The 24,419-nt window shown below is 39.7% G+C and overlaps 1 protein-coding gene across 2 annotated transcripts in view; it reads right to left on the bottom strand.

Annotated features, from left to right (window-relative positions):
• Positions 1–24,419, bottom strand: part of mid2 (midline 2) — a 165,225-nt gene that overhangs the window by 118,423 nt on the left and 22,383 nt on the right. For both annotated transcript variants that reach the window (XM_041797602.1, XM_041797603.1), the window contains exon 2: positions 10,847–11,739. In XM_041797602.1, the coding sequence (XP_041653536.1) occupies positions 10,847–11,683 (837 nt within the window). In that variant the 5' untranslated portion in view covers positions 11,684–11,739. The remainder of the gene's footprint in view (positions 1–10,846; positions 11,740–24,419) is intronic.

The raw sequence follows: 24,419 nt of genomic DNA, 5'->3' as shown, positions 1-24,419 counted from the left end.
GAAACAGAGGGCTTTCAGAGGAAAAAAGTAAGTGGTTTCACTTTATGCTTCAAAAGTTATTTAACTTTGGTCGGCCCAGGTTCGAATCCAGCCTGTGGTACTTTCCAACATGTCTCTCCCCAGCTCTCTCATCCCTGTTTCCGATTCTGTCCACTATCCTCCTCTGTCGATAAAGGCCCAATAATGAATCTAAAAACTAAACAAAACAGTTATTTAACTTTGAACATGTGTCTCTTCTTGTCATATATGACAATGCCGAGGGGTTGTAAATGGGAGTTTATTATCATGTTTCAATTTCAATCAAAGTATTCATGATTAGGATTTTTGCCATAACTGAGAAACCCTCTTGTCCTCAATCTCGCATGACTTGAGTTTACCTTTTACCTTTACACAAGAGTTACATGCTCGCTAGGTAGCTAGGTGTGTTATATAGAGCATGTCTGTTGGGAGTCAGGAAGTGGGGGAAATCCATTAAGAATAAATGAGAACAGAGGAAAGTTAGTACTTTAAAGCTGTAGATGAACCTGTGCGCTGAATTATCAGAAATTTCTACATACATCAGTATCACAAATTGCTCCATCCTGCAGAGCTCCTAGCATCTGGAGTTAGCTGGAAGAAGGGAGAGAAGAGTCATGAGGAGTCTTGTACCTAGCTAAGAAGCTAGCTGGGCAATCAAACTGTAGCCAGTGAATCAAGATTTGAATTGAATTGTTTTGAGAAGGAGAGATTCACACCCCTTTTAAGCGATTTAATGCACATGAATGTGTGGGTCTGCAAGTGAGCGTATGCATGCACACGCTTACTTCTGGATTAAGCAAAAGCAAACAAGTGTAAATACAGCAAGAGTGGAGTCAGCAGCACAAGCACAGCATAGGAAAGAGTTCGACTGTGCCTTAAGGAGCTTAGATGGAGGAGAAGTAGATGATAGAGAGGGGTGAGGGGGCATGAAGAGAGAAAGCAGGGGGGATAAGGGGAAGAGAAGGAAGGGCTGTGGGGGACTGAAGGAAATGAAAAGAGAGGAGAGTTAGAGAGCAAAACAGGCAGAGAGGAGAGTGAAGGGGTGTCGGTGTCAGTAAGCCATGACTGGCCTCTTCCACAACAGGAAATAATCCAATAATCACTTGGAAATGATTTGCATATTTCTTTTTTCTTCACATATACATAAAAGACGATCATCTGGCACAAGTAATGGTGAGACCTGTCAAGACCTCAGAGACAGCGACACACACAAATGCAACAACAAATCCCTCTCCGTAGGGTAACTGCACACGAGCCTCAACTGAGAGTCTTTAAGTTTATCTGACTCTTACTTCAAGTGCTGCTCTGGGTGTCAGCAGCTCTCTTATAGGCTTTGCCACCATGTGGGCTCATTAGCACCCACTGCTAGAGTGCACAGGCTCAAAATCCTTAAGAGCATCTGAGTCAGTAAATTAACTGGCAGTAAAGCAAAGGAAGACTGCTTATGCATGCAATGTGATCCATTTATTAACATTTTCTATGTACTGATTCTATGTCCTCCCTGCTCCTTACTGTCTATCTATAAGAATAATCAGTTTTAGTGAGCCTCTACATCAGTGGATGCTCTTTGAAGAAGCAGGGTCATACAGGTAACCTGGCTGAGTACACAGAACACCCAACATTAAATGTGTCTATACTTAAACTCCTGCAGGTACGCAATTTCATATAGATCAAGCAGCATTGCATTATAAAAGTCTCATGAGCAGAGACACGTGTGTATGCAACACGTTATATCAGACAGGCACGATTGATCTTGCCCTTGCACTTTCAGATGCTGTCTACCATCTTCATAACCTGACATGCCAGATGGACTTGTTTCACACATCCATCTGGAAAACCTTCGATATACAGAGTTTGGGAAAGGGCAGAGCCTTTGAGAAAAACTTGGAGGGTGATTGGATGAACATTCTGTCACATCTTGACGTCATCGCCACTACCGAGGAATAAACTCCATATAGAATTGCATAACACGAACCATGGCAACTATAAACATGTCAGTACACGAGTTTTGTCATTTTTCAAAAGAAAACAACTTGCTGCTGTTCTTTGCTCTTCTTTTAACCAAGAAATGTCGTCAAGTTCTAATAAAACTGGCGCTTTAGCAGCATCCATGCTAAGCTCTTCTGCCATAACAGCACGGGCCTCTTGTTGCTGCTTGCTTACGTCTCAACTCCGCCGCGCTCGAAAGCACTGCCCCTCATTGCTGACTGGTCCTGTCACTTTCTAACTGGGCCGAAATGGCTCAGACGGGAGCTTTGCAAGATGGATTTGCCAGTGAGGAACAAAGAAACGGGCAAATCCATCTGCTTTGCAAGGTTACAATCTTCATTCACAGTAAATATCACAGTGTTAAAGTAACACAGAGTTAAGTTAAACGCTGAGTGTATTTGGTCCCAATCTGAACTGATGTTAGATAAACTCTTCCCCCTGTCAAAATTCTAGATCAGATTTTTAGATAAACAAGTGATTGTAATGTCTGGAAGGTAAAGTAACTGGCAACCGTTACACCATAAAGACAAAAGAACACTCAAAGCAACTCAGAGTAAAGGTTATTGAAACGTATAGGTGAGGGGATGGATCAAAAAAATTCCATGGCACTGAACATTGTTGAATTATAATCTCTATCATAGTTTTAGTTAGATTCTTCAAATGTTTTGGATTCTGCTGATGTTGTCGGGTGTCATTATTTCTGTCTTGTTTGTCCTTTGTTTGGGTTTTGTTGCTTAGTTCTTCTGTTTGCTTCTGCACATGTCAAAGCACTTTGTATACATATGTTTTAAAAGTGCTATACAAATAAAGTTATTATTATTATTATTATTATTATTATTATTACATCCCCAAGAGGTCTGTTAAATCCATCATTAAGGACAAAAGGAATATGGCACATGTGTAAATCTGCCTAGACCAGACCATCCTCATACACTAAGTGACTATTCACAAGAAGGAGACTAGTGAGAGTGCAGCTGGCCCTCGAAGGCTTGTAAAGGTTAGAGGGTAAAATGAATCTAGCTAAACGAAGGAGAATCCTGAAGGACATTCTTTTTCAGTCTGCAAGAGAACTATGGCTTGAGAGAAAATTTATTTTCCACTCCTGGTTCATGTCCAACCTAACAGAGCTTGAGCAGCTTTGCAAAGAAGAATGGAGTAAAATTTCAGTGATTGAGCCCAATCCACATAGACTCAACGCTGTAATTACAGCCAAAGGTGCATCTAATAAATACTGACTAGAAGGGGGCGAATATTTATGCATCACTTATTTTAACTAACATGTTTATTTGACATTACTTGTAGTGTTCTGGTTTCACTTTGACATAAAAGAGATTTTTCTGTATTTCTTTTGTCAGAAAGGCCAAATTATATTGACCTTTTACTGATTTATAAAATCGATAAAAAGGTAAAACATCAAAGAGGTGAAAACTTTTCGAAGGCATTCTAATTTTAGTCTGTTTCATAACTGGCCTGAAAAGTTTTCTCTCAGTGAGTAACCTGACACATGCATCAAGACTTTTTGTGCTAAGTGTGCACAAAGCCAACTTTGACCTCTGAAAAAAGGACTGTAAGACTGCCAAAAGATATCTGAATTACTCTCTAATTAGCTTCCAGTAGACAGTCTCAGCGCAGCAGGTGATGAAACAACCATAGCTATGTTAGAATGTAGTGTTGCTGGAAATGGTTTAAGAGTGTCTTATTGTGTGAAAACAAATAAAATCAGGGGAGTTCTACCTTTAATCTCCAGTCTTTTAAGACTATCAAAGTAAAACAGTATAACCAAGGTCTGCCAATTATGCGGCACAAATGTCTTTGCTTCTGAGCACAGAGCTCTTCTTAACAGTCGCCTGGGGAATAAACTCACTTCCCTGCAGTTTCTGCTGTGCCACAGTTTCTGTCTCTCTTTGTTTTTTTTAGTACAGCATTGGCACTTGTTGGCGTTTTTTTTTTTCCTGAAAAATCCACCTTCCTTGCCCAAGGGAAGCTTACCTTTCCCCTTAATGTGTGAGGAATCATTTAGTGACAGGGTAGCTCCTAGCAAACACAGCAGACAGAGGACATAATGTGAAGGGTAATCCAGAGGACAAAGATCAAATGGAGGGAGGCAGGGGTCAAACTGAGGCAACTGGGAGCAATTATCAAGTACTGTTGACTTGCGGCTAATTAGAGGAGCTGGAAAGGGTGTTGCAGATGATGACAATGTTAGTTACATATAACTGAAAACTCTACTGAGAGCGTTTCAGCTAATAGTCCTGCAAAAGAAAAAGGGGAAAATGTGAATGCAGGGGGGAGACACCCCTTTTTGACCTACATCTTCAATGATTAGCTATGCGCTAAAAGGACTTCTGCTCTCCCTTGCCATGAGAGAGAAGAAGATTATAAGTTAGCAGCCACTGCCACTGGTGAGCTGAGCCATAGCTTGGACTGGAGCTTTGGCTCCTCCTAGATTTGGGCTAGATTGGGGATTTCAAAGTCAAGAGAGTTCAAAGCTTTGGCTGGGGAACGCTGAAAAGAACCACAGCCAGCTATGAGCCAGAGAGCAGAGCGAGCTTGCTACTTAAGAGTGAACTCTCACACACTCTGTAGGGAGTGTGGTGGCAGAAAAGGGGGGTGGGTGTTACAAAATGGGTGAATGCTTGTGAAAATAAACTGTGATACTCTGGGTTGTTTGATTAGAGGGCTCAGGATGGTTGAATTAAGCCGACATGCTCTCATTTTGAAAACAAAATGGGAGCTGAAGTTTTGTGGCTTTCATCAATAATACAGAATGTTGGATTGTTTATCCACTGAAATATATCTAATCTTCAGTGCTGCTGACAACAGCTGTGCTGTTATGTTCACCTCTAGAAACCAATGAGATAGATTTTTGTTGTAAAAAGAATGTCATAGTGTGTGTTAAACCTCTGCTTACATATTCTAACACCCACACTCCTGTAAGATTAATGGAGAAAAAAATCCAACATGCCCAAATGTGAGACCATTATATTTTCTTTCTAAAAACACATCCATTTAGCCACAAAAAGCATGGGTTTAAAAGGACGCCCAAACATCTGCAGAGCAGTGCTTTTACAGGCATATTTTCCCTTTTGTTACACAATGCCCTTTATGTACTATAATCCAACCATGGCACTTCTCTTTAAGCACAGAAAACATCACTCAAGTTTGCTTAATCCATAAAATCCACTGGCTAATGTCTAAGCCCAGTTCAGACCAAAGATTCGTGATACATTGAGACCATTTTGGAACATCGCTGGGGACCATGACAGCTGTGTGAACCGAGCCTTTGTAGTTCGAATCAGGCTAGTGGACAGTGTCACCTGTGGTTTAGTAAGTCAAATACTAGAAGATAAACAGGAAATGAAAATTTTGCTTTGATGAGCTAAAAATATCAACAAGTTAAATGTATTACATTAAATGCAATTATGCTGTGATTTTGTGGATTAAAAAAAAAACAAGTTGTTTTAAAATAAACTGTTCATAAGGGCACTTCTGTCTGATAAACACACCAGTCTCCTTCATCAGCTTTACAGGTTAGAAGGAAAATCACCAGCTATTAGAGCTCAACAGTCTGGTTCCAGAAGTAAAATACTCATTCATTTTCTCCATAGCAGATTTGATTATTAGCCATATTGTCAAAAGTGTCCAAGTTAGACTTCCTTTGAGCTACATGACTGTGAAACTATGGATTCAAGTTTATTCACAGTCTCAGCCAAAAACACTACACTACCCACAATCTTAGAGAGCCACACTAACGTCTCAGATTGGTGAGGTCTCAGGTATCCATGCATCTACCACTTACGAATAAACACTGTTGACCACTCATGATGACAATATACTCTGCCAAACTGTGAAGTACTATATATATGCTAACTATGATGTACTACAACATTATCATTTAAAATGTAACAATACAATACAAATAAGCATAGAAAAACATACATTTATGACTTGAAAGCCTGAAAAGCTACCCTTAGGAATGAAAATTGATGGACTGTGTGATATGTTTGGCCTTCATCCTTGTAAAGAAACATGTACACAGTCTTCTACCTTAGTCTTTTTCTCCTTTTTTAATGCTTTTTGTGTGCTGAATCAAACGTTTTATAGATGAGTAGTCAGGTTGTTGTTTAGCTTAGTTTATGCATTCAAAGTGTTGATGTAAGGATTTTTGCAAAATGTCCATGGAGCAATTCAATAGTGAATTTTACTTCCCAATCTAGAACTGCCAAAAAAAGTGGGTAGGTTGAGCTCTACATGAGAAATCCAATGCTGTAGTGGATAAATTTGTCTGTAGAAGAAATATTGTTTTCAGTGCATATCTTAGGTATAACAAGGCTGACCTATGATGTGTTTATAGGTGCGATGAATGCCATGCTACAATAGTGATACTTCATCATTGCACATCATGTTAATAAAGACACAGAAAAAAACAGTGAATGTGCAGTAGTGTCCTTTTCAGACAGGTTTATTATGCAGTAACTTTAGAAATCAACCATTCAAAACTGATTGACTGTGAGAGCTAAAGAATACATCACTCATCCTAGTGGTGAACTGGAAAGCTTTGAGAATGTTTTAGAGCAGCTTGTTACAAGCAGATGTTTTAAGTTGTGTCAGTGTGAATCTTGGTTTTAACTGGGCTTAAAAGTAGGAACTGGACCTTTACAAAAGGATTTCAACTAGAAAAGTAATGCTACAAAGCAGGACATGCTGTCCTTTCCTGGCCAAATTCAAATGCAAATTACTAAGAAGAGCATCTGTAACTCTCACCCAATGTACTATAAGGCCTATAGTGAGTTATTTCTGTTAGAAGCAGGGGCATATCAGATTCTACATCTCTTTCGCTAAAATTCATGTCTAGGCCACATGGGAATTTTCTGGCACTGCTTTTCCTCACAACCCACTCTCTGTGTTTTGAATGTGGGACTTCTCTCAGGCTGATAACAAAGGTCTGACTTAGACAACACCATAAAAAAGCTGAAAAAATGGGACAAATAATAGATCATAAGAAAGTTCTGTGTTTCCAGTCTGAGCTTTTGAAAACAAACTCTTCAATTTATGCATGCATGTCTACAGTTAAATGAGGAGGATGTCAAATTGCTTTAGCTTGGGTTCTACACAGCTGTTTCAAGTCTTGTAATGCACGTGTAGAAATATAAACATTTATGGACACTGATAAAAACCCCCATAAAGACTCATTACTGTTGGGGCGTGCCGATGGTTGAGTGGTTTAAGGCGCGCACCATGTACGTGGGCGGCTCGGGTTCGAATCTGGCCTGTGGCCCTTTGCCGCATGTCTCACCCCCACTCTTATCCCTGTTTTCGAGTCTATTCACTGCCCTCCTCTATCCAATAAAGGCACCAAAAGGCCCAAAAATAAATCTTAAAAATATATATATATTAGGGCTGGGACTTTATTGCGTTAATTAAGGTTAATTAATTACATAAAAACAACACAGAAAAAAAAAAAAAAATTGGCACTCCAAACAGGGCGGAACGTTTCTCATTGTACGAGTTCCCGGTATACCCGTAATACTTATGTACAGGACACAACATAAGAAACACCATGGAAACAGATGAGAAGTCGTTGCTGGGTTTGATGGGTGGAAAATTTAGTTTTAAAAACTACCGGATGGAAATCTGGATAAAAGCACAGTTGTGTGCAAATTGTGCAAGAAAGAATTTGCCTCTCTTATAGCCTCTGCTGCCGCCTCAATGCCAAACATGTTGCAGCTAGCACAGACAACGTTCCTAGTTCGAGCAGGCAGTGTTGCCAATCCACACTTGACAAGATGACAGGGTTCAGAACCAAAATGAGTAAGTTCATGACTGACAAATTAACAAACTCACTGGCGAAATGGATTGCAGTGGACTGATGACCACTCTCGGTGGTAGAAGCAGGGACGTAATTTGGGGGGGGGGGCAGGGGGGACATGTCCCCTGCACTTTTTAAAACGGCAGTTTTGGTCCCCTGCAGTTTTTACCATCCAAAAACAATGCTACGCTATATTAAATGGAGACAGGTTGAGCACTAGGACCAAGCGGAAAACGGCTGCTCAAGCTGAAGCCTGTTTCCCTTTAGACCGCCCACTGGCCCACAAGCTCATCGATTGGCTTTGCCGTTTCTTGCTAACGTGTGATTGGCCGTCCCCGCTGTCACTCCATCTGGTTGTAAACAGCGCCTGGACTATAGCACATGAGCACACCGGTGTTTAGCTAGTTGTCCATGAGTCAACGTTCATCTGCTGCTGTAAGTTGTTAACATGTTGGGCATTTGTTCTGCCTGGGTCACGTCAGCTAGACGGATTTTGATATCAGAGGTTTCGTTCACATTAACATTGAATGTGTGTCTGTGTGTGTGCGTGCGTGCGTGTGTATGTGTGTTTGGTAGTTAGGCGCAGCCAGGTGGCAAGATGTCGAAAAAAGAAAACTAGACATAAAAGACTTCTTTAGAAGTCAAAGTGTAAGTTACTCAGAGGAACACGTTACACCACAAACTCCTTCCCCTCATCATCAGAAACTCAGACTCTCTCCCCTCCTATTATCATTATTATTATTGTTAGTAGTAGTAGTAGTAGTAATAGTATTACTTATATTTTTTTTTAATATTCTATTATTTAACTTTATGATAAATGTATGTATTGCAATTTGTATGTTCATATTATGTAATTGTTTTATTCTTGTAAAGTGTCTGAGTTTTATTGAAAGAGCTGACAAATAAAATATTATTATTATTATTATTATTATTATTATTATTATTATTACTGTAGAGCCTCAACAACACAGAGATTTTAAAAAAGCGTATATTTAAAGCCAAAGAGATACACTTTTTGATTTTTTTTCATGTATTATTTGTGTTTTGAAAGGCAGCCACTGTTTAAAAACACTAACAATGAAAGTTTGTGGGAAAAATAAAATAAAACCTTGGATTACAAATGTGATTTTATACATCCATATTGTTTGTGAATAAATTAGACATAATAATTGAGAAACTGAGTTTTTTCTTCAGACTATATCATCAAAATCAATGATTGTTGCATCCCAAATTGTCCCACTGTTCATATGTCATCCATCAATATTTTTTTGTCAGGTGACAGATAATAGAAATGCAGAAGAAGATACAGGAGGAGGTAGAGCAAGAGAGGCTGGAGGAGGTAGAGGAGGAGAGACTGGAGGCTCACAGGTGAGGTTGAAAGAATAAAGATATGTTAGTCATGAGATTGAGCATTGTGACAAATGTTAGAGTGATGATAATCTTATTTTTATATCTTACTATAGCTTATTATAGCTTATTTTTACTCAAAAATTAGGTATAATTTTATGTAAATGAGGCCTATTGACCATACCCCCGGTACTCAAACCAGTTGTGTCCCCCCACCTCTGAAATCAAAATTTCGTCCATGGGTAGAAGGGGCTAGAGGCGGTGCTACAGATAGCATTGTCTGACCCAAATTGACCCAAACTGCCACGCAGGAAGACAATTTCAAATCAACGCAATCATAATATACCTTATTCATATTGCACTTTATATTAACACTCAGTGATGAAAATAAACACGATTTTGTTGTTTAAGCTCATTTATGTGTCTATTCATTGATTCAGTCATATACCAAAATCCATTTAAATTGAAAATGTTGCTTCTTGTGTCAATTGATATGCAATTAATTGAGATTAATTAATTAAAAAGCCTCTAATTAATTAGATTTTTTTTTTTAATCGAGTCCCACCACTAATATATATATTACTGCAAGAACCATCACTCGTCCACTAAATTATTGGGTTGTTTGGTTGTTCTTGGTTTGGTTGGTCTGCTTCTTGAATGGGTCAAGTGGCCTGGAGTACAACTGTTTAATTCCATGTCACTGGTTCCAAACCTAGCATTAAGGCCCCTAAAGGAAGGGCACCAGAGACCTGAGGTGATGTCTTTTTGGAAGTTGTCTAAATTAGGTATGACCATATTAGCCAATGAAAAATAATGCACTTACTAGACAGTTTATTCTGAAGAACATGAGTTACAGAAGTTAATCCAAATGATTCAATTTAAGTATTTAACTGCTCTGAAACAAGCTACTGTATAATCAGTTACACTGCAGACTTCTTGGATTAATTGCTGTATACAGTTTTTGTTTTGTTCTATAAAAGGCCATATGAAGCTATAAATACACAAAAGTAGAACACACTCATGTTAAAAGTTTTGATGACAGCATATGGGGCGGGCTGTTGTAGGTCTTTAGTGGTAGATTCAGCTCCAGCTTGTGCCTCTCTCTGTTGTTTTTCACCCTGATTCAGCAGTCCTGGGCTTTACACAGAACCTCTGAAAGCTCAGTAACCACGGGGAATGCCAGCTCATCGACTATCATAATGACGGCCTCCCTATAGCTCTCCGTCTCTCTCTCTCTGCCCTTCTCACCAGCACGCCATCCACATTGTCTCCGTCTCTCTCTCTTTTTTTCTCTCACCCTCTCTGTTTGGGATCTGTGTCTCTCTCCCCTGCTTGCTGAACAAAGGCTGGCCTGAGTGTGTATGATGCAACTGTGGCAGAACTGAAAGTTCACAGTCAACAGAAATGCGCAGAATGAACATCCCCGAGGAAGGAGTGGATGGATTAAAGATTTAACTGAAAGCAAAGATATCATAATGAATGTTGCAGGCTTTAACTGAGAGCCTTTTTGTGAGAAAGCCTTTAAAGCCCAACAGTAAATCATCCATTTCTTTCACTGCAGTCCTGTTCCAGTTGGAGACTTACCTTACAACAAAAAGAAAGATTTCAACAGTAGGAAATCATTTGTTGCTGACATAACTGTAGTGCATGCTTTGTAAAGTGAACAGGACACAGAGGACTGACCTTGAGCTTATCGAAGCGTTCAGTGAGCGAGGACACCTGGTGCTCTCGGTGGCGCCCCACCAGCTTGCAGAGAGCACAGATGAGCTGGTCATCCACCAGGCAGTACATGTTGACCTTCTCGTTCTCATGCTCCAGGCAGGTCAGACCACGGATGTGAGTATCTGGCACCGGCTCGACCAGGCGGTGGCTTGTGAACGGCTTCTTGTTGGGGTGTGTCGCGCGCAGGCATCTGTCACAGTACGACACCTCGCACGTGACACAAGTCTTCACAGCTTCACGTGGCGGATCCTGCTCGCAGAACTGGCAGCTTATACGTGGATCCATTTTAGCAACAACAGCCGGGCTGTGGTTGGCGTTGGTGTGGTTGGCGTGATTGGCGTGATTGGTGTGGTTGGCATGCGAGTGGGAGTGGCTGGAAGAGGCCGGGCTGCCGCGGGCGCTGCTTCCACCTCCACCACCACCGCTGCCGCCACCAATTGTTCCAGCTATTGTTCCGCTAATGGTGGCGGTGTAGGGCCGCTGCGGCTGCAGGCGGCGGCTCTCAGTGGGGGAATTGGGGCCGCTGAGGGAGGCCTTTTGAAAGCGGTCAATGATGTTCTGCAGCGTCACATTGCGCTTTAGGCCCTCCAGGCCGCGGTGATTCAGCGTGATGACGTAACGACAGGTGGGGCACTGAAAGGCCGAAATGGACTCAAGGGGCTTGCTGGTGGAGCAGTGGGACACGAGAATGCGGTGGGCACAGTTGAAGCACAGGCTGTGAGCACAGGGCAAGAGAAGTGGGTCTTCAAACAACTCCAGGCAGATCGGGCAGGTCAGCTCAGACTCCAGTGTTTCCATCTTCAATTAAACCAATCTAAAGGTGACATCAAATCCCACAGAAGCTGGCCGATTACCTGCACAAAGAGAAAAGGTGCAGATGAGTATTTGGCACATTTTACTTCACTACTGTGCTGCTCATTTTACAATCGAATGTGTTCCCTTTGTTTCTTTTAACACACAGTTCTTCCAGCAGCGCTGTATAGGAATAAAAGGAATGACTGAACAGAGAGATAGCGATAGAGGTCGACTGACTGGTGGGGGAGAAATAAAAATCAATGCAGGGAAAAGATGAGCAGAGAAAGAGGAGACACTTTGACAGAATCTTAACTTTAGACTTTCAAACTCTTCATTCAGCCTCATATTTTCCACAAACGTGTTTCTTACCATAGACATCACTTATTTTTCACGGCCACAGTGAGAAGCTCGGCTTGACATTTCAAACAATAAACACTTGACCCAAAGGACATGAAGTTTGAAAGCATGAGTCCAACAAACACTTTCTAATGGAAAAGAGAAAACAGGGCCCAAGCTGACCAGGAAAATTGATTTCAGATCCTGCCCCCTCTTTCTACACGCACTCCAAATCTTAGCACCTTACAGCCTGCATATCAAGCTGTCTCCCCTGGGTGGCCTTAAAACCACTGACATGAGAAATCAAGTAATAACTCTGCCTCCAGCCCTTGCTGATTCAGTGGCCCTCCATTCTTTAAAAGAAACAAAGCAGGGACCGTGAAACTGCAGTGTTAAAGTGGACGACGCCATAGAGCTGACAGTGGCGATTTCATTAGGACGAGGACGTTCCTGAAAGACAACCCTTGTCTGCCTCTGTGCAGGCCATGCAGGAATTTACTGATGACTTGAGTTTTATGGGTTGTGACTAATCAAAAAGTACTTGTCATCTTTAGACTGCATTTAAAGTTTTCTGAGTGACCTCTCTACAGCTGTGGATATTGTGTGCATAATGATAACTACATTCAGACACTTAGGAAACTTAGCTGTCAGAGAAAACGTGGGCAGCAGACACAAGATCACTGAGATGGCCTGTTGTTCCAGAGTCACTGGGGATTGAATGTACTGTTTTAAAATGAGACAAGGTGCTAAAAATTTAACTGTGTACAACAAAAGGTGCTTATTGGAAAGCAGATCTATTCAGCATCATGGTTATCCAACTGAATTTTGGTGAAATTTATTTTTAGGACGTGGATAGAGCTTATTATTAGTTCATTATTTCTTCATTGCAATCTGTAATGTCATATTGGAGGGTCTTCTAGTGGACAAATGTGTAACTACATGGTGATTAAAGCAACTGAACGTTTTACATAGATATTAATAAATAATAATAATGTGCATAAATATTCAAAGTTCCACAGCTAACGTGTACATTTATTTTACTTCTTTTACATTACCATGTGCATACCTTTAAAGAGGAGCCAGTCCGTATTGTCCTCCTCTCGATACATCCATAATAATTATTATATTTTATTGTTTTGTTGTTGTTATAATTTATATCAAGATTACAATTTGGCTGTTTGAATTTCAAGAAAAAAGTGTCTGGAGATGGATTGTGATTTCTGGTCCTTAAAAGTTTTCTTCATGTCCCAACCTGTGGATTGTTTTTCATTTCACATATATATATATTCAAATATACCCTAATATTGTTTCAGTTCTCATAATGGGGTTAAGAAAATTAATAATGCTGCAATACCCTTGTCAGTTAAAACTCAAGGAGAGTGCAATTAAGAATCTGTCACTGATTAAATGGATCTTGAGAAAATGTACAGGTTTTTTTTTAAGTTAACCCCACTGACCATTTGATAGGTCTCTGAAGATGCAATTTCAGTCGACCAGATTTTTCTTTGGTTTACCAGAGGCCTACAACTATTAGATAACTTTGTCACAGAGAATAATCGTCAGGCTAAATAACAAAGGCTAATGCTTGAAAGGTGGCTCTGGAGAACTGGTAGTGGGGGCGTGGGGGTAAGAAGGGGAAAATGTAGCAAGATTAAGAATCGACTAATAACAGTATTTAAGGTAAGTGGTTTTTTTAGCCTAACTGTCAAATGTTTTTTTTTTTTTTTTCCATGTCTGACTTAAGAGTCACTTTGTTGTTTATCATCTGTGACAGCAGGCTAAAAAATAACTACATTTTTGAACATTTGTTGTGCTAGATGAGAAAATCCTTTAGGGTTAATAGAAATGTTAAAAGCATTTTTTCACAGTAAAACGTTTTACACTGGTTTTGTAACTGGCTGGAATTAATACTGATGCTTCTTTTGACCTTAAAGTACAAATCTGACTATCAGCAGCAAAATTGGTTGTTGGGTTTTTTTAATGCCTGCTAAAGCTGTCATGGGGTAGGTGTTGGAGGAGACAAATGACAGCACACATAAGAACCACAACAGGAGCTTTGATTAAAAAAAAAAATGCTCAGATTTAATTACCCTAGTCCTAAGCTTTCCTCTTCAATGAGTCAAGCTTGACTTCTTAGATGATAAAATCCCCAGTTTATTGTCAATGCTAATGTGCAGCATTCTCTTCTTTTTGAATCTACGTATGCTAAGTTTGAGACGGATTAGATTAGTCCACTGACCACAGCCCATGGTGGCCTTATATAGGCTCAGACACTCTCATTACTTCTTGGTATGAATTTAGCTGCACTGAAAAGTATAAAAGTTAATACAAAGTAATCTTAACAACAAGAAAAGAACACACTGAACACAGGAGCGTTGGAGACAGGAACAGAGCTCAAAGGCTCAAGCTCATTTGCACCAACAAAGTCTCCTCTATTCGGCTGCAGAATAAACCAGGCCTGAGCCTGACACTGAGCTGTGTTCAAAGCAAACATGATTTGAGCAGCGGCTAAGTGCTCAAGAAAGGCACTCAAGTGAAGAAAGTAGTTATATGCATGCAGCAGCTTTGTTCCAAAATTCATTATCCGGAAAAGAAATAAATAACAGCTCACAGCCAATCATGCAGATATTACGCTGATAAAAGGCACCGGGCATCACGCTGGTGTGCAAGTTACTGAGTCTGTGTGTGTCAGGCAGGTGCATTTAACTTGCCTATTAGAATCTGTGCATTTGTGCTGGCGTACACATAATGACCTTCTCCAATATATTCACCTTGGCTGCTATTCATCAAATGCTTTATACGGCTGTTATCACAGAGCCTGGCTATGTAAGGGATAAACAAAGAGAAAGAGAGGGGGAGAGAGAGAGAGAGAGAGAGAGAGAGAGAGAGAGAGAGAGAGCAAACACAAGGTTCTGCTTCATCACGCTGGCAATGGGTCTAATTTATCTGCACTGTATCACATAGATGATGAACAGTGGACGACAAACGGATATAACCAGAGACAGGATGTAGAGGGAGGTGATGAAGGGAGACATGGATGACCTCAGGACCTTTTCCGCTGCTTATGCAGCTTGTTGAGACAAGTCTAGGATGGAATCTCTGTCTATCTGTGTTTCTGTCTTTGCCCTGCATCTTATCAGCCCCAAACTTTGTGGGTGTGTTTTATTATTATTTATAATGAAATTCATTATAGCTCATGTATTTAAAGACCCTTTTAAGTGAAATCTAAACTTTATCCCTTAACACACTAAATATGTTGTAATATGGTTGCTGTTAACATCTGAAAACACTCCAATCTACGTGTGACAGAATTTTGGATTCAGACTATTAGAAAGTTTTTTACCCCTTCCCTGGCTGGGTGTTATTTGGGAGGGACAAATATGTGAGCTGGTGATGTCATCAACCCACAATGGGGAATAATACCAACCCCTATAGTTACAATGGTATAAATATAAATATTTTTTGTTCAGTGTGAGGTTCATTTCCCAAATCTATCCGCCAAAGTGGTCTACGGATCATTTAAAACATCATAACAGAGAGAGCAGAGCCAGAAAATTGACTTTGCTCTGGCACAGAGCCAGGCAGCTGATCATAAGGCCCATGTAAAGTCAAGGGGCATGCTAATAGCAAGAGTACTTTCCTCCAGTCAGGTTTTAGCCTTTTTAAAAATTTGACAAGGTTAGTCTTTTTTGGAGTTGGCCACTGAAATTTGACCTGGTGGTTCATAGCAAATGGCCTGTCACACAACAAACCTAAATTCAGATGTATTATCATTTTACAGGGTCTCTAAGAACATACACTAAGGGTGGATTTTATAACAGCTTAGCAATAGTAATAATTATGCCAATGGTTCGTCTGAATTCAGGGTGTAGCCAATCCGACTAACAGTGTGTAGTTGTACACAGCAAAAACTGGAGTGGTTATATTTTAGCATTAAACATGTCAGAGTTGATTTAAACTCTCAAAGTGTAATTTTAAGTGTAGTCTGAGTGATAAAGTCTTCAGTGTTGGATTCATTTGACAGTGTTGATCCAACAATTTTAGTTAAATTCTGTAGAGTGATCTCAGCTCCACCCACTGCCATTTCAAATCTGTAGGGCATGTGGGTGGGGTGGTCCCAGTATGCTCTTGGGCAGAGTGTTCAATATGTATAAGATGTGTTTAGATGTTTGGATGTTGTTTGTTGAACGGTGAGTCACTGCTGAGACCTTTTGTTCCTTATGTTGATGGTGGATTGTTGTGGTTTTTGATGCTAAACACTCTTGCACCATGAGTGAGGTTGTCTACTGAGTTAATGACTTCTGGCCTGCGGAAAGTGATGAGCAAAGTGTGGCTCAGCTGGTAGAGATTTTGCCCCATTTTGCTCCCACTGTGGCATGTACAAGGGTATGGATACAAGCCACACAAACATTTTTTCACTCTGGGAATAGATAAGATTGATGGCAAATTCTCCATAGAATCATCCACCATCAGTGTGTGAATGTGGAGTGAATGGTATGTGTGACCTGCTGTGTTGTTGAAGTGTTGTTGTTGTGTTGAAGTGCTTTGACGGAAGTGGTCAACATAAGTGGCAAACTTCATTTGTGCTGCAATATGTGAGTAAATAAGACTTAAAGGCTTCATATTAACATCCAAAGTAAAGAGGATACATCAATTATGTGTTAAAGGTACACTTTAATGTGTAATTAAATCACACTTTCATTGTTAAAAACCAACTCTACAAAAGTTATAATATCAACACTTTCTAAACTCAGGAAAAGTGTTAAATGTATTTATGTCCATGCTTTATTCCCCTGGTCCTAAACTGGTGGGTTGGCGCTCAAAGATGGGGTGCAAAGCCATATCCAGTGGGGCGTGGATGTGTGCCTGGAGAATATATAATCTAGGATGTGCTTTATTTTGGAGGATTTGTTGCCATCTCCTCGTTCAATTACATCTTTTGCTCCATCTCAGATGCAAACTGCCTCATTTTCTATCCCAAAAAAAAAAGAAGAAAAAAAAAGAAGAAAAAAACAACAACATTGGTCTATGATTGAAAAATTGAGGAAGTTTCGGTCTTGATTTAGCATCAGGGAGGTGGTGGTGGGTTGGCTGCTTTACTGGTTGGGAACCACTGCTTTCTAGTCCATGTAAATTTTCTACAAACTTTTGTCACCTTTTGGTGCATGTTCTTTTTCTTTCAGTAGAAAAAGTCAAATCTACGGTGGCCGAGAGGTCTCACACGAATGCAAATTCAAAACGCTTTACAAAAAGAAAAAAAAACAATGAAATTTGAGAAAAACACAAAAACAAAAGTTCACAACACAAATACAAAAACTTGCTGCGGCGCATGAATACAAACACTCAGCGCTTCGCATGGATACATAAACTGCGCAGAGGCAAACAGACTCCACAACAGCACAAAAATACAACAACTTGGCGCAGCAGATGCAAATAAAAAGTCACAACGGAAGTGGGGCTTATATTAGGGATGGACCTGCTAACCTGCTCACGGCTCCGTTAGCAATAAAGTTACGTACAACACCGCTACTCAAAGTAATTTCTGTACTGACAGTTTGTAATTTGTAGTGTTTTTTTCGTGACTTTAATAACTGTAACCTCCTGTACAGTTTAATATGTATGTAAACAACTATCTAAATCAAATTGATCGAGTCCATTCATTCATCTGACAGCTTACGTCATGCATATCGGACCCCAAACATAGCTGTCCGGGCTATTTGGTGGTTAAAATTACTTCTAAAACTTACTGATTACAAAATAAAATGTGCAAGAAGTGGAGCTGACGAACGAACAATGTTTACTTTCTTTAATTACTAGATCCAAGCGTGTCTTCAGTAAGTTTGCGTTGTGGTACATAACTTTATTGCTAACGGAGCCGTTAGCAGGTTAGCAGGTCCATCCCTAATATAAGCCCCACTTCCGTTGTGACTTTTTATTAGCATCTGCTGCGCCAAGTTGTTGTATTTTTGTGCTGTTGTGGAGTCTGTTTGCCTCCACGCTGTGCCGAGTTTATGTATCCATGCGAAGCGCTGAGTGTTTGTATTCATGCGCTGCAGCAAGTTTCTGTATGTGTGTTGTGAACTTTTGTTTTTGTGTTTTTCTCAAATTTTGTTTTTTCTTTTTGTAAAGCGTTTTGAATTTGCATTCGTTTGAGACCTCTCGGCCACCGTGCAAATCTCATGAATGTATTTTCAAAGTTGAGACTACATTTGGTGAGGGTTCCCTTGATTACCTTGATACAGTGCTGAGTGATATCAAAAGCTGTTTTCCAAAGAATATTCCTTTGTATTTTGAAACAGAACAGCTATTAGATTTTTAAACTCTGGATCTTCTGTTTAGTAAAAGCATGAATGTTTTGATACCATGACCATAAAAAGAGAAGTCATTGGCACATATTTTGTGACTTCTTGTTTTGAATCAGAAAAATTGCTGAGAAACTCTAACACACTGTTTATACACAATTTTGACAGTGTGTGGGAGTTAACTTGTAATTTCTGATGTATTAATTTCTCCCATACACACCTGTCGACTGAAATAGACATATTGTCAAAGCTTCAGAACTTTCAGGTTCTAATAATCATTAGAATAACAGAGACTGTCTTGATTTAAATTGTGGTATCAGTATATGTATTTAAGTTTCAAAATGTATGTCTATGTTAAAAAAAAATACAACAGTTTGTCTTATATATGAAAACACTTTACAACTTTTGAATGTAATATATACTCAGTACAATGAAGGAAATATATTTTGACAAGGTCACTGAAAGCAACTTAGTGAATCCATATGACAGTTGTGTCAGTGGCAAAATATGTCAAAACAGGAAACAAAGCATACATTCATTAAGCTCCTCAGGATACACATTGATTCAGGATCATGGGGTCATACTCCAACTATGTGAACTTTGCTCTGACATCGACTGAAAGTGATGCAGTTAGGAAGAGCATGCCTTTAATAACACCACAGTTTAAAGAATACTGGCAGGAGGAAGAAAATATATGTGCATGAAAATGTTTTGGGTTTTTTGTCACTCCAGAAAATGATTCCCTACAAGTCTAGAGTCACAGAAATGAAACAAATAAGCAGCAGGATAAAACATCTAGAAGTATCATCACACAAAAACAATCACGTATACATAGAGAGACCAGACCTCAATAGTTAAATCCATCATATCAAGAGGCATGAACACAGTCCTTATGCAGGATTTGTTCAAATGACTGAATCAGCAGTCTCGCTCTATTTCCTGCCATGCACAGAGCTGCTTGTGTGGATGTTAATGTGACTGTGTCTAACAGTGCATGGTGTTATAATTACCATCAAGCTTTAACACGCCATCAGCAGGCCCATTAAGCTTTAGCTGTGTCACTTTGGGGAAGCAGAGCCGTCTACAATAGAAGCCACTTACAGAGTCGAATGCAAGCTTTATGGTGAAGGTGTTTGTTCAGGACACACAGACATGAGGAAAAAAAAACCCACATATGGAGCCAGCGCTGCACAATAACATGCACAACCTCTGAATCCTTGCCTATGTTCATCTGCCAGTCTTGTTTAGTTGTAAGCACACACACATATGCACAAAGACAAACACATTCATCTGTAAATTAGATTCTTCAATCTGTTGCATTGATTCCTGAAATAAGATTAGATCATCTCACTCAGAGCTTTATCACAGCTCAGTGAAAAAAGCTAGAAAAGAGTTAGAAGTGGAGAGGATAGATAAATAATTTCCTTTATCACTGACACAGTGATAAAGTGTGACAGAGTGTGAAACTGCATATGCTCCAAAATTCTGCATGTTGTTAGACTGCGGATGTGAGGTGTTAGGGATGGAAGGGCAGAATTTTTCTTGAGAAAAAGTTCTTAAAGAACTTAATTTTGCCTGCTGGTTTGCCTGTTGGTAACCATCTTACATATTAGAAGTGGGGAGCTGACTTATTTCTGGTCAATCAAACAGAAATTGAAATTCAGATTAACTATTGAACTAGTCTGATGTTTTAAAAAAGACGCTGAGAAAATGGTCTAAAAGTCTGCTGCTAATCATGTCCTGTTTCCCAATGGAAAAATCATTTGGCACATCCTTTTCTGAAGACACTGTTTAACCTGCAAAAGAATCATTCATTTACAATGTCCCTTCATCAGTGAAGGTCTAGTACCAAAACTTTGCATGACTTGTTTATGTAAATGGACAGTGTGGATAACCTTGCAAAGCAGACTGGACAGATTCCATGTCTGTCATAGTGGCAGTTTTTATCAGAACTGGGCAGTATTTCTTTATCAAAACAAGAGCACACAAGAGCCACACTGTAAACTTTACTTTGCAGCGAAGCCATTTTTGCACTTCTGCTGACTTGCAACAGCCTGAGTTTTATCCAATAAGCTCTACTTTTCAATACCTATGACAGCGACTGTCTGCTGAGCTCAGAATACTACCAGAGCTGTGCATGCCTACCCCATATCATCTTATTGCTCTGATTGGCCCCCAGTGAAAACGACAGACGTTGGGCCAATCACCTTCCAAGATTTTTTTGAAAAGTCCTGAACTTCCCAAACGCTCTCTATGGGAGCTTTCCCTGATGAATGTTACATAAATTAAATGCAATTTACAAATGAAAAGATTATTAGACTTGTCAAGTTGGAATAATTTCCTGTTTATCATTTTGTTTGGTCAGGTAGTTATCATTTATAGTGTTAGCATCATCAGTCTTCAGTCTTTATCACATGTTAACATCCACACGCCTTTTAACAGGTGATGTAATTTGCCAATACAATGTTAAAGCTAACATAGCTACGCTAACGATGTAATTGACACAACTACATAATCCTACGTATCTAAGGTAGCTTTAGCATCATGAACTTTATCACTAGCAGCTAAAGCTAGCATAGCTACGTAGAGAATTAACCCATTTCTTCATGAACTTAGCTTTATGTACATAGCTTACGCAGCTAATGGAGCTACATGAGCTACATTTGCTTCATTAGAATGTTTTCATGAAGGAGAAGCTTTTTTCCTGTAAGTAGACTGTTTACTCGGAGTTATGAAACATTTTGTTATTAAGTTTTGCAGGAATGGATTTTAACTTTTAACCTTTGGTATCTTAACCCTTACCCTAACACCACCGGAAGTTAAGTTAATCTGATTTTATTCCGAAAGCTTTAGTGTGTATTTTCATTCTGACAGAGACAGCGTGTCAGATGAACGGTCTGTGAGAGTGGCCATCAGAGATGTCTGCAGCAAGACTCGTCTTGCTCAACCAACCAACCAACCAACCAACCAATCAATCAATCAAAACATACGAGGATGGCACAGAAGCCAGACTTGATAAGCATAACAAAGTTGTGATGCCTTTTCCCAAACAGGCAACATATTTGCTTGTCTTAAAACTATACATTGGGGTAAAACACTATTAAAGTGCTAAAAAAACATTAATTAATGCACAGTTAACTTGCCTACTGATTTATTGATCAGGCCAATGATCAAGGCCTGTACCTCCTAATAACTAGGTCACCAGAAAAAAGTTTGGGAAACGCTGGTTTACATGCATAGTCTCACAAAGTCAGCACAATGGGGAAATACACAGACAGCATGGCAGTAACACTGTAACAGTAACATTAAGTGACATCAAGCATGCCTGGTCTAGTGTAAGTACCTCTTAATGTAGTTACACAGTCAACATGTTAGTTTAACCTTGCACTGCCTGCATACAGTACATGTCACTGAGTTCATGTTTTAGACCAAAATAGTTCTAAACCGTGCTGTTCCTAGGACATGCTGTATCCCATTTATCATGCTTAGCTACACCTGGTATTATAAGCCTATTAGCTTTATTTGATGCTTCAACTGGATCATATACACATGGCAGCCAAAGTTATTATTAGATTTTATTCACAAAGAGACTGCGGATAATATTAAACATAAATACTGCTGTTTGATACATTGCACCAGAGTAAGCTTGAAGTCAGTTCACATCTGTAGTCCCTTGGCAGAATGTGATTAAAACATCACATGGATGTAAAGCATCACTGAAGGAAAACATGGACTATTACACACATAACACATACATCACAGCCATTTTACAAGAAACAACCTTAAGGGAATTCCTCAAAATGAAAGACAGTGATGTCATGATTTCTGTCATTTGGTGAAGTTCTCAACATGAGGACAACAAAAGAGGCAGACTATTCAAAGCTCATTCAGAGTCCCATGGGTGTTTGGTTGCATGTGTACGAATTCTCTCTGTTGACGCACACATCAGGCAGCAGAAAAAGCTTTTGTGTGCAAAGATGATTATCCTAGTGTAAACAATCCACCCGTAAAAACCAAACTGCTCCCCAGTGGAATCGTAGTTGCACGGAAGCAGAGCTAAAACAGGAGTTCAATGGACGCTTGGTGTTGTTGGGATGGAGGAGCAAAAGTTACAAATATTTCACCAAACAGACCTCTGAAGTACAGAAAAAGCAGCAGTTTTAATATCGTATCTTTATAATTTAATGCAACATTCCTAGCTAGCTGTTTCTCCCAATGAAATTTCACATTTGATCCAATCTAGTGCAATAAATTGACCGGACCAAATGAATCAAACAATGAGCTGAGGTGCAACCAAAACCAGATGTGTAACTCTTATCAAAAAGAGTTGTTCCCTGGCTGAAAAGCAGAAGACCAGATTACTTCCAGGAAACCTTTGCTTCAGTGCTAAGATTATAGGGGTGTCAACAAGTACATAAATGTATTCACGTTCACATGCTCATCCCTGGCCTGAACTCTCACAGAGAACACACAATGACTTGTACTTTTAGCCCTTGAGCTGAGTCTTAACATTGTGATAATCTAAAATAATTAATCAACTATTTTCATTATAATTTCAGATCTGTTGATCATTATTTTTCTAGACTCCACAACAATATCTCTCTGTTTACCCTCCCAGTACTTTCCCATCCCTGAAGAGTACCTGGATCTCCCTATCTGACTGGAAGCTTCCACTCAAAGGCTTATGGGGAGAAGGAAGAGGAGCAGAAAGGCACACAGAAGAGCTTTAAAGGCTCTAAAGAAGCAGACAGTCTCAGGGGGGTTCACACCCTGGAAACCTGGTATGTTGACATCCTGGATGTGAAAGCTGCAGAAATAACATTTTTATCCTTATAATAATGATCCTCCTTGTCAGTATGAAGATTAGATTTTTATAGTTAAGCCAGGTGACTTAATCCGTCCTTGTTACACCCAGATTGTGCATTGTGTACTTAGCAAAGTGTACTAGGACTTGCCCCAAATCACTTTGGTCCTTGCACTTCAGAAGGTTTGCTTTATGCTGTCAAAATAGGGCCCTTATGCTAAGCTAATGAACTCTCAGCTGTCATTTGAGAGACATCAGAGTGGAACTACAGTGTAATCTTAATCAACTCTTGGAAGGTAAAGTACAATTACTGCTAAGCAGAGAGCCAACGGCATGCTGTTTGCTCAGCCCAAGCAGTTATCTTTGATATCTTTGGATAAAGTGATGCTAGCTTGTTGCCAGAATCTTGTAGTAGCCTACTTGAAAATCACTTTATGAATAAAACCTATCATCATTGTTATTAAAATTCAAGCATCAGTGTTGCCTCAACCCAAACAGGCAGTAACATTATGTTTTGGTCAAACAGCTATGTTAATGTTTTAATCCCAGTGGGCTGGTACAAGTGTTGTTTCCTAGGGGTCTACTAGAGGCCAACAGCATTTATGTTAGCTATCAGGTTCATTTTCCTGTGTAGCGGTGGGCTGCATAAGAAAAGATGCTATCATGCTTACAAGTCCTGTCTGACCTCATTCTGCCAAGGACCTGTTCTGCTGGGAGCATAACACAAACACAAAAGGTTAAAGATGCTAATAACAAATTAAAGGCTCTTTTGCAAACTCACTCATGTGAAACAGTGGCACATAACTTAATAAAACCTGCCTGGAAGAAAACAGAAAATTGAGGCTTGACAATTTTACGCAGCAGAAAAAATGTTTAAACAAGGCAAGACAAGATGGCTTTCTGATTTCTCTCTCTGCCTCACAGCTTGTTTTTCTCTAACAGAAAGCTTTCATTCAGTTCTTTATGAGGCAGCTAAATACCAAACCTGGAGCAAACACATCTCTCCACAGAGAACAGTTGGCCTGTTTGTGGGATGTTTATATAAATCACTGACTTTTTGTAGGATTTCAGCCTGGCTCAGGTACTAATAAGAGGTGCACACATTAGAAAAAAAATAAAATCACCTAAATGCAGCCAGGCTCTATGAATACTTCCATTCATGGCTCTGTTTACTAACATAACTCTAAAGCTGAGGCCCTAAATGTGGAATTTAACATAATCACCTTAGCTGAGCATTTAAATCCAAAATAGGCAAGTCATTGTTTAGTAGACTGAGAGGAATTCAGTTGCATTACTG

The sequence above is a fragment of the Cheilinus undulatus genome, linkage group 10, assembly GCF_018320785.1.
Source record: "Cheilinus undulatus linkage group 10, ASM1832078v1, whole genome shotgun sequence".
Classification (NCBI taxonomy): domain Eukaryota; kingdom Metazoa; phylum Chordata; class Actinopteri; order Labriformes; family Labridae; genus Cheilinus; species Cheilinus undulatus.
This window is presented reverse-complemented; position numbering and strand designations above follow the sequence as displayed.